The 10,314-nt window shown below is 40.8% G+C and overlaps 1 protein-coding gene across 5 annotated transcripts in view; it reads right to left on the reverse strand.

Annotated features, from left to right (window-relative positions):
* tjp1a (tight junction protein 1a) overlaps positions 1-10,314 on the reverse strand; it is an 86,199-nt gene that overhangs the window by 74,039 nt on the left and 1,846 nt on the right. For 3 of the 5 annotated variants that reach the window (XM_055662834.1, XM_055662827.1, XM_055662831.1), the window contains exons 2-5: positions 8,773-8,875; positions 7,162-7,309; positions 6,278-6,394; positions 5,372-5,507 (exon numbers count right to left, since the gene is read on the reverse strand). In XM_055662834.1, the coding sequence (XP_055518809.1) occupies positions 5,372-5,507; positions 6,278-6,372 (231 nt within the window). In that variant the 5' untranslated portion in view covers positions 6,373-6,394; positions 7,162-7,309; positions 8,773-8,875. Of the gene's footprint in view, positions 1-5,371; positions 5,508-6,277; positions 6,683-7,161; positions 7,310-8,772; positions 8,876-10,314 lie in introns of all 5 variants that reach the window. The other 2 variants (XM_055662828.1, XM_055662830.1) reach the window with 2 other exon arrangements.

Below are 10,314 nucleotides of genomic sequence, written 5' to 3' on the forward strand. Positions count from 1 at the left end.
TGATGTTGTGATGCCAGACGGCACTTTAAAGCCAGCAGGATTTTAGGTAATAGAAAAACTAAGCAAGATGGAATGTCAAGCCAATGAGTGAAGTTATCTGAATTGATACAAAAGTATTCCGAAAGTTGGAAGTGAAGAAGATACAGAATAAAGTTCACAGCACCTTGAACAATCATGATCTTGGTGAAAGGGAGAAAGGAGATATTTGACAAGAGAGATGTTGGAGGCTTATAATAAAGGCACTGGCAGTGGGGATGATGGGTTATGTACAACAGACAAGAAGTGATTCTTTTCATCATATCCTTGGGAACAGATGAATGAGTAGGACTTGGGACAGGTAGAACCACCAGAATGAAGGAAAACATGCATAAAATTAAGGTAATATCTTGAGGTCATTTAGGTGTGCCGAGAGTCGAAGATTGAAGTCCCTATCCATTGCATCCTCCTACACCCTGTCCTCTCCAATTCTATCACTTACCCATACACTCGGGCCAATTTACAATGGTTAATTAATCATACAATCACACCCAAGCTTGTTACCATGTACTAATCTCTTGTGCTGGGAGAGCTGTGCAGTCAAACTAGAGAGTGGGAAACAGCAGCTTCACATCCAGCAGTTCACATTATTAGGTTGTAAGCTACCCAAGCAGAATATGAGGCGTAGTTCCTTCAGTTTGCCAGTGGCCTCACTCCAGCAATAGAGGAGACCCAGGACAGAAAGGTCAGTATGGGAATGGGAAGGGGAGTTAAAATAGTTAGCAACCTAGAGATACATCAGGCCTTGGTGGACAGAGCACGTGTTCAGTGAAGTGGTCGCCAAGTCTACGCTTCGTTTCTTTGATGTAAAGGAGACCACATCAAGAACACTGAAAGAGGTAGATAAGGTTAGAGGAGGTGCACGTGAACCTCTGTCTTACCAGGAAGGACTGCTGGGGCCCCTGAAAGGATGGAGGGAGGAGGTATCAGAACATCTGTCTATCAGAAGATTCATAACCCTCTGACAAAAGAAATTCCTCCTCCTCTGCATTTGAAATAGTAAATTCCTTATTCTCAAACTATTCCCCAAGTTCTCGCCAGTAGAGGAAGCATCCACTCAGCATCCATCATATAAATTCCACTCAGAATTGTGCACATTTCAACTATATCACCTCTCCTTCAGAGATTCACCCTGCACAACCTTTCTTCATATGTCAATTACATCACCCCAGGAATTGACCCAGTTAAGTACCAATAGAAGCTCATTGTTAAATACAGAGAACAAAATTGAAAGCACTGCTCTCCACCTGCTGTCTCACCCTCACCCTATAAAATTGCAACAAAACTTCTCTAATTTCATGTGTAGGAAGGAACTGCAGATGCTGATTTACACCAAAGATCGTCACAAAATGCTGGAAATACTCAGTAGGACAGGCAGCATCTCTGGAGAGAAGGAATGGGTAATGTTTTGGGTTGAGACCTTTCTCAAGTCTGAAGAATGGTCTAGACTTGAAATGCCACTTCAGGTCGAGACCATTCTTCAGGCTTGAGAAAGGTCTCAACCCAAAACATTACTCATTCCTTCTCTCCAGAGATGCTGCCTGGCCCACTGTGTTTACTCCAGCATTTTGCGTCTACCTTCCCATACCGCTTGCAACAAAGACTGAAGTTCCATTAGCCTTCCCCATTACTTGCTGTACTGTTTGCATTTTATGTCCTTGAATCCCCAGATCCTTTTACACCACAGCACTTTGCCATCTCACTCCTTTTAATGTAATACATTGCTTTTTCATTCTTTCGTCCTTTCCAGAGAACTTCACATTTTCCCACATTATTTAACATGGGCCAACCTCTTGCCCACATATTTAACCTATCTGTTTACCTTTGCACAACTTATATCTTGCTAATCCACCTGTTGTTGGTATCATTAGCAAACATAGCAGTAGTACATTAGTCTTTGTCTTGTCACCCTACTCTGAACTGTATTTTTTCTTAAATAAGGAAACCATTAATTCCCACAGCACTCCAGATGTGGTCTCACCAAGGCCATATGAAGCAGAGCCAAACTACTTTTGTATTCTCTGCCCTGGCCACAAATAATAACATTCTGTTTGCTTTCTAAATGATTTGCTGTACCTACATACTAGACTGCACCAAACCATCCAGATTACATTTATCTCAGAGCTGTCCTGGGTTTCACATATTAATAAAATGTTTATTTTTGAATGTTTTTGCATGATATTCACAATCAAACCGTGGCAGGTGTGTGTCATAGGGCTCTGCTTTAACCAGCTGTCAAGGCCTTTGTGTGTGCTGGGTTTCTTCAGGCATGGCCTCCTCGTGCCGATTCGGACTGCAGGGCCCAGCACTTCACAGACTTGCCAAGCAGGTCAGAGCTAGCTCCCTGGGTGAAGTTGCCACCAAGATCTGCTCCAGTCACGCATGGATTTTGTGGGTAAGGAATTAGGCTGCTTACTATTTCCAAGGAGGTCAGGAGCATTCATTTATGTTGCTGTTTATAAGAGTTTGTCAACATCTCCCCTCCGATCTCTTTCCTCTTCCACTCAACAGACTTCAACTATCAAATGACTATATGATCTCTACATTTCTCCTAGCAAAATACACCAACTTCCACCAGTGTTCATGGAATGTGCATATTATTATTAGATTCAACATATAATGTCCATTTCTAATTGTCCCTTGTTAACCAGATTGGTGGATTTTATTGGTGGAGTCCCATTTAGGCAAACGCGGGTAAGGATGGCACATGTTCTTCACTGGAGGACATGAACCCAATGAGTTTGTGTCGTGTAACTTCATTAGCATCAGTGTTTTATTCCAATTTAATTTCATTACATGCATTTAATTATGTTTTAATTCTCCATCTTGCATTCGTGCCCCTATTAAGCTGACAGAGAAGGAAAGTTCAAGTTAATCAGTGCACTTCTTCATGCAAACACAGGTTTAAAATTAGATCCAAAACTGAAGGGTTGCATTAATAGAAAATTTAAGGGCAGATAATGTGAAGAAATGGTTTGCCACAGAGTTGAGGTTGTGGAATGTGCAGCCAGAATTATTGACTAAGGCATAGAGCCAGGCAAAGCCAGCAAAGACCACTACATAGAGGCCAGATGGTGATAAACAAAAGGATGATTAAGCATGAAACAGGAAGATGGGAATAAATTGAACGCATCTCAAAATCTATTCCTTAATTATGGTTTAATAATAGAAACAGGGCGAGGAAATAGGATTGGGACCCTGCTCATGTGACACTAAAGTAAGTGGTATCATAGACCGTGAGGATGGTTACCTTCAGAAAGAAGGGTCCTAACACGAAACGTCGCTTAACCATGTTCTCCAGAGATGCTGCCTGACCCGCTGAGTTACTTATTGTGTATAAGAAGGAACTGCAGATGCAGGAAAATTGAAGGTACACAAAAAGGCTGGAGAAACTCAGCGGGTACAGCAGCATCTATGGAGCGAAGGAAATAGGCAACGTTTCGGGCCAAAGTTGCCCGAAACTTTGTCTATTTCCTTCGCTCCATAGATGCTGCTGCACCCGCTGAGTTTCTCCAGCCTTTTTGTGTACCTACTCATTGTGTATTTGTTAATATATAATTACGGACTCAGTTGTAAAGATGTTGGCCTAGGAGAGAATACTGGTGTTGGTACACTTATCCTGGCAGTGGGCTTGGATGATTTTGAAAAGTAATAGTGATACTTTTCCAGTGAGGTCCATTGTAAAGAATTAAGCAAATTTGCGGGTCTACAACATTTCATTCCCCAGGGTTGCACTGCCACCTGCTGGCTTTCTTTTCATCTTCTCTGACTGCTCCATGGGGCAAGAAGGATGTGCTTCCATAATGGTTCTATTGGTTGTCAGGAGATTCATGCAGGATCAACAAATCTCCTGCAGGTAGAACAGGTGGAACTAGGTAGAGTGGCTGCTTGCAGCTGGCCTCCATTTTATAAGAGGAGCAGAAATTGAGATACAAAAGTGTGTTCACACTTTGCAGATAGATGGACAATAAGAATACTGTGCAAAACAATCAAGAATCCTTGCCTTGATCAATAGAGAAAAATGAATGGAGTTATTCTACACCTGTATGAAGCTCAACTGGCCTCAGCTGAAGTGCCATTTGGGAGAACCACACTTTGGATGCCAACATCTTCATGAGGACATGAAGGAGATTTACCACAATGAATCTAGGAGCAGGATAATATTTACATGGAGAGACTGGAGAAGGTGAGAATGTTTCCTTGAATCAGAAAAGAGATGGAAATTTGATAAAGGTGTTCAAAATTAAACAACATTTTGATGGAGTAAATAAAGGATTGGCAACTAGAGGGCACAGAATTACTATCAAAAGGAACAGTAAGAATCCTGTTCACATTGCTAGGGAGTCTAGAGTCAAGAGTATTTTATTGTCAGATGTCTCGAAATGGAACAATTAAATTCTTACTTGCAGCAACACAACATATATGTCAACATTGTATATAAAACACATAATAAACAGCAAAAAAAAGTTCAGTATATATGTAGAAAAAACCACAAACAGACAAATAGACAATAATAATGCAAAGTCAAAAATAATGCCTCCATGTCTATATAGTTTGGAGCCTAATTGGAGATTGTACTGTTCAATAGCCTGATGGTTGTTGGGAAGAACCTGGACATTAGAGTTTTCAGGCACCTATGCCTGCTTCCCGATGGTAGGAGTGAAATGAAAGTTTAGTGGATCTCTGATGATGCTGGCTGCCTTTTTGAGTCAGCGACTCTTGTAGATTGCTTTGATGGTGGGGTAGTCAGTACCCGTGATTGACTGGGCAGTATTCAACACTTTTTGAAATCTCCTTCGTTCCTGGGCTAATCATTGTGATCTGGAACATACTGCCCAAAAGGGTGATAGAAGCAGATTTAATGGCTAGGATTTGGTGATCTGTCTGATGAAGGTTCTCAACCAGAAATGTCACCTATCCAATTTTCCAGAGATGCTGCCTGACCCGTTGAGTTACTCTCATACTCTGTGATCTTTTACCTCTCTGATGGTTCCAGGATACCACATTTGTGGACATACATATTCCCAGACATCTAAACACTGCCTTCTGGATATGTGCTCCCTGCACACTGATTACCTGCACACCTACTTCCATGGACATCAATTGTCATAGACACCCAGTTCTTTGGGTCCCGAGCCAAAACGTCACCTATATTTGTTCTCCAGAGATCAGGCCTGACCCGTTGAGTTAGTCCAGCACTTTGAGTCTATCTTTGCACACCAGCCTTTTCGACACCTCAAAGTAAAGCAATTTTAAACCCCATGACCGGCTATTTGTATTCTGAGCTGGTCCTTGTTTTGAACTGAGATAACTTAGAATTAAAAAAAGCACTCACACAGAATGGCAATTTCCCATGGCCATGACTTTTGCAACGTTGATTTTGAGTCTTGACACATTTCAATGATAGTTTCGGTTTCCTTTGTTTGCAAGTGTCCAGTGCACCAAGTGACGGAGAACAGTCTGGAACCAACCTGTTGAGAAACAAAGCTGAACTCATTATTGCAGTAGACCATGTACAGGGGGATGAGATTGCTAACCCTCCACACAATAACTGGTTAGGGGCTTGCGCTGAGGAGGGAGATGGGGTATAAGTGAGTTTGTGCAAAATATTATTTGGTTCTCACATCCCCCTGTGATCAGTTCCTCCAGATACTGACTATCCCTGGGGTATGTTTTCTCAAGGTGCAGGTCGAATTGTCTATATGAGATTAGAATAAGAGTTTTAATAAACTCTTAATAATCAACACCATATTGTTACGAGGAAAATGCTTATATAAAAATAAATGATCATGATATAGAAGGGAGAATTAGTTGCATGTGAATTATCAGCATCAATTGGTGCAAATCAAACCTGCATATTGCATAGGTCAACAGAGGTTATATTAAAATGTTGATTTAATGAGGAGTTCAAGTTTAACGTACAAAACATCCCTTTCGGCATTTTATCACAAATTATAGACGGAAGTGATTAAGATGAGATAATTTAGACTGCAAGAGAGGGTTTGGATTGACAGTAACTAAAAGGCCAAAAATAAAAATGAAAGAGTTCACTATTTTAAATACTGACACACACGCAATGGCAATAGAAGTGTAGTGGATAAATGTTTGTAGATTATATCCAGTCTTTCATCTCAGAATACTGAACACCCCAGTTCCTCCAAATCAGAATAAAACTGTTAATAATATTGACATCAGAGGGCTAGAGGTTGCTGTACAACATGGTGATGACTGGGATACTCACCACAAGGCCCTTCTGTGAGGCAGCACTGAGCTCCTGTTTGATGGAGTTATTCCCAGAGAGAGCTGCAACACACTCAGATATTTCTGATACTTCATTCCTTCGATATTTCAAATGTAGCTGCAATAAAGTTGCGACAAATCCAATAAACAGAATGACAAAGCGATGTTCTTAGCTCTGTGCAGCTGCCATTGTACGAGTTGATTTTGGTCTTTGCAGAACCATTCCTCAATAAGAAAGTGACACAGAAATTCTCAGTGGAATTGTGAAGCTGAGAGAAGTAATGGGCAGCAATAAACTGTCCCGAGCTATCAGCAGTCAGTCCCAGAGCAGCGCCTATCCTGCCTGAAGCATTTGTCATCAACATCTCCTCAGACTAAAAACCCAGAATGCTTCTGCAATATATTTCTGGAAAACAAAGTGAAAATCACTGACTATGAAGGAAATCACAATTCATGACTGTAACTATAAATAAAATTACTGTTGAATAACCCTGGAGTCCTATGAATATTTAATAACATGGAAAACAATATTGTTGCTTACATATTTGGGAGTTTACTGACATGTAAATTGCTTTACAATTTCCCCAGACTCTCCTGCCCCTTCTAAATCCATGTTCAGCCAAATGTTTACAGTTGCCAGGGGCTCTGGGGTCTGGCTGAATGTTTTGCTGCTACTCTAACTAGAAAACTAAAGCTGTGGACTATGAGTATCTCAGACCTATATCAATATGGTAAGGGTGGGGTGAATGCATTGCACCATTCAGTATGTTGGATCATTGGATACCTGTAAATTGGGAATACTGTCAGTCGACCATTATATGCCTTTCAATTGTAACCCTTTTCAGTCATAGGCTCTGAGTTTAAGTGAGCTAATACTTGGCTTACAATGCTCCATGGAGGTAAATGCAGAACTTCCCTGCAACTGGCCGACACCACCCCTGGGCTGGATCTGCCTCTCACTGGTTCCATTCCTGTTTCTCTTCAATTATCTGTTCTTCAGCCAGAGATGCTTCACATTTGCTAAAGATTGGATCTAAGAAAATAAAATTGTAAAAACTGGGATTTTACGTGATAGAGATTGGAGTAAATTGTAAAAGCTAAGAACACTCACATTTCAACCTAGCCTTCCGTTCTTAGTTTCCTCATTAGATTCTCTAATTCAATAATTCCTTATTGAAACCTTTCCGTACCTGAAATCTTTACTTAGCAAAAGCCCAGGAACTACAGATAGTGAGCCTTACATCAGTCATGGTAAACATAATGGAAGGGTTTCTGAGGGACCGGATACATTCAAATTAGTAAAGACAAGGACTGTTCAGGGATAGTCACTATGACTTTGTTTTGTGGGAGATAATGTCTCACAAATTTTGAGCCTTTTTGAGGAGGAGATGAAGAGGAATGGCAAAGGTAGGGCTTTGTCTACATGGACTCTGGCAAGGCATCTGACAAGGTCCTGCAACATAGGCAGGCCCAGAGATTTGAATAAATGGGATCCAGGAAGAGATAGCAAATTGGATACAAAATCAGCTGGTGGCATGAGGCAGAAGGTGATAGTAGAGGGTTGCTTTTCAGATTGGAGACCTGTAGCCAGTGGTAGATCCCTTATTTTACCATATATATTAATGATTGGGATGGGAATGTAGGTAGCACGATGAGCAAGTTTGCAGATTACATCAAAATTGGTGGAACAGTAGACAGACTAGTCCTCAGGCTTTAAGTTTAAGACAGTGAAGAAGGGTCTCGACCCAAAACGTCACCTATCTATGTTCTCCAGAAATGCTGTCTGATCTGCTGAACGACGACCACTCTGTGTCCTTTTGTGAGTAGGTACATTATTGATAGGTAAGGCAAAGGATATTGGTGTGGATAGGCATCTCGGTTGGCATGGATGAGATAGGCCAAACGGCCTGTTTCTGTAATGTATATCCCTGTCAATAAGCTAATCCTTGGGATCAGCCTTGTCTTTTCCCCATTAACCAAAGAACTGATTAAAAATGTCCTCCACTCGAAATATTACGTCTCTCTTTCTGACCTGCGCAGTCTTTCCAGAACGTCTGTTTTCATTTTACATTACAAATATCTGTTTTTACTCTTTATCCCTCACTGCTCATACATCTCAAACTCAGGCATTGATTATACACTGACATTGGAATGAGCTCCCATTCTCGCTCGATTCTGGGTAAATTGAGGAAAGGTTTGATTGGACTCTGCTATCAGGGCAGTATGTTTCTGGCAGCAGCAACACTTTATGGAAATCCTGATTGGCTTTTCCTGAAATTATCTAAAATTGATGAGGTGCAAGAAAGGCTGGTAGAATATTTGTTCTTCTATGCAGTAACTCTCGAATGAACAGCAGTGTACACATAGACATACACTAGTGTTTGAATATGTTTAGTTTAGTGAAAAAGAGTCAGCAGAGAATCAGAGTTAACTTTATAGGTCAATGATTCTTTATCAACAGCACTTTGCTTTGGAAGAATTTTGTCTCTCACTCACCATGGATGTTACCTGACCTGCTGAGTAACTCCAGCACTTCTATTTCATGTTAGGCCATTCAGAACAGGCAACAAATGCTGGCTTTGCCAGTGACGTCTGTATCCTAAAATTAAACGTAAAAATTGAGTAGTGATATTTACAAAACAACATAAGTAAAAATGTAAAAAAAAATATTGCTAACACAGAATTAAACGTGTAAAAATAATTTCACTTTCCAGGTAGACCATTGGAGGAGTTTTCTCCGTTTTTATTGTTTAAAACTAAAATATTCACTCTCTGCATATACCAGTAATGATCAGGAACATAATTTCCTGTACTCTCCAGGTCCATACTGCGTTCCCTGGGCTTGGGAGTAATTAATTGCATTACAAAGATTGAATCTGGCATCTTCTGGTCAGTGCACTGAACATGCACTGCAGATCTACATGGAGACACTTCGTGCAAATTAAATGCATGGATAGTTCATCACCTGATTAACACTTAATGAAACGCGATGTAATGAGGCCATCCACTGGTAAACACCGAAGTCAGTTCACCGGCATTGCTATTAGACGCTGCCACTTCCACATTCTCCAACTAAGTTTGGGGACTTTGGGGACATTAACAAAGCATTAAAACATTCTCCCAGCAGAACGATAGAAGAAATCTTCAGTCTTGAGACGGTTTTTCCAGTTGGTGCATTAATAAGCACACAGTTTATGTTATCCCAATGTGATATCACCAGCGGACAGATCTTCCCTTCCATACTGCTTTCAGTCTCCCAAAACAATAATTATTTCCACGATGTGTAAGAAAGAACTGCAGATGCTGGTTTAAATCAAAGGTAGATACAAAAAGCTGGAATAACTCAGCGGGATAGGCAGAATCTCTGGAGAGAAGGAACGGGTGACGTTTCGAAATGTCACCCATTCCTTCTCTCCAGAGATGCTGCCTGTCCCGCTGGGTTACTCCAGCTTTTTGTGTCTACCTACTGTATTATTTGCACAATGCTCTAATTCACTCTTCCATCTCTACCACCCTCTCCAGCTGATACTTTCCCGTGTAACAAAAGAACAACACCTGCCCTTTTTATACACTGTCATACACTCTTATGATTTTGGAGCATCTGTAGGCTATTTGGCTTTCAATTTTGTTCCACCATTTAATAAGTTTATGGCTGATCTGACAATCACTTCAACTCTAGCTAAGGGCGCACCCCTTATCTGTCATTGTCTTGTTTGTCAAGAATTTATCTATGCGTAAAATTATTCAAAACATTTGCTTCCACTGCCTTGTGAACAACAGAATTCCTAAGATTCACTAGCTTCTGAAAGAAAACTTATGCCTAATTGCTCTGTTAAAAGGATCATCCCATATTTACAAATGGTATCTCTGCCTCTTCCCTTTATAGATTCTCTCATAAGAGGAAACATCCTTTCCACCTTATCAAGCCCCCTTAGAATCTGATATGTGTCAGTCGAATCACTTCTTACTCTTCCAATCTATGGTAGGCATCTTCCCATCTCCTCCCCGTTCTGCTTTCTGCAGAGATCGTTCCCTCCG

Source organism: Leucoraja erinacea, chromosome 36 (assembly GCF_028641065.1).
Source record: "Leucoraja erinacea ecotype New England chromosome 36, Leri_hhj_1, whole genome shotgun sequence".
In the NCBI taxonomy this organism is placed as follows: domain Eukaryota; kingdom Metazoa; phylum Chordata; class Chondrichthyes; order Rajiformes; family Rajidae; genus Leucoraja; species Leucoraja erinaceus.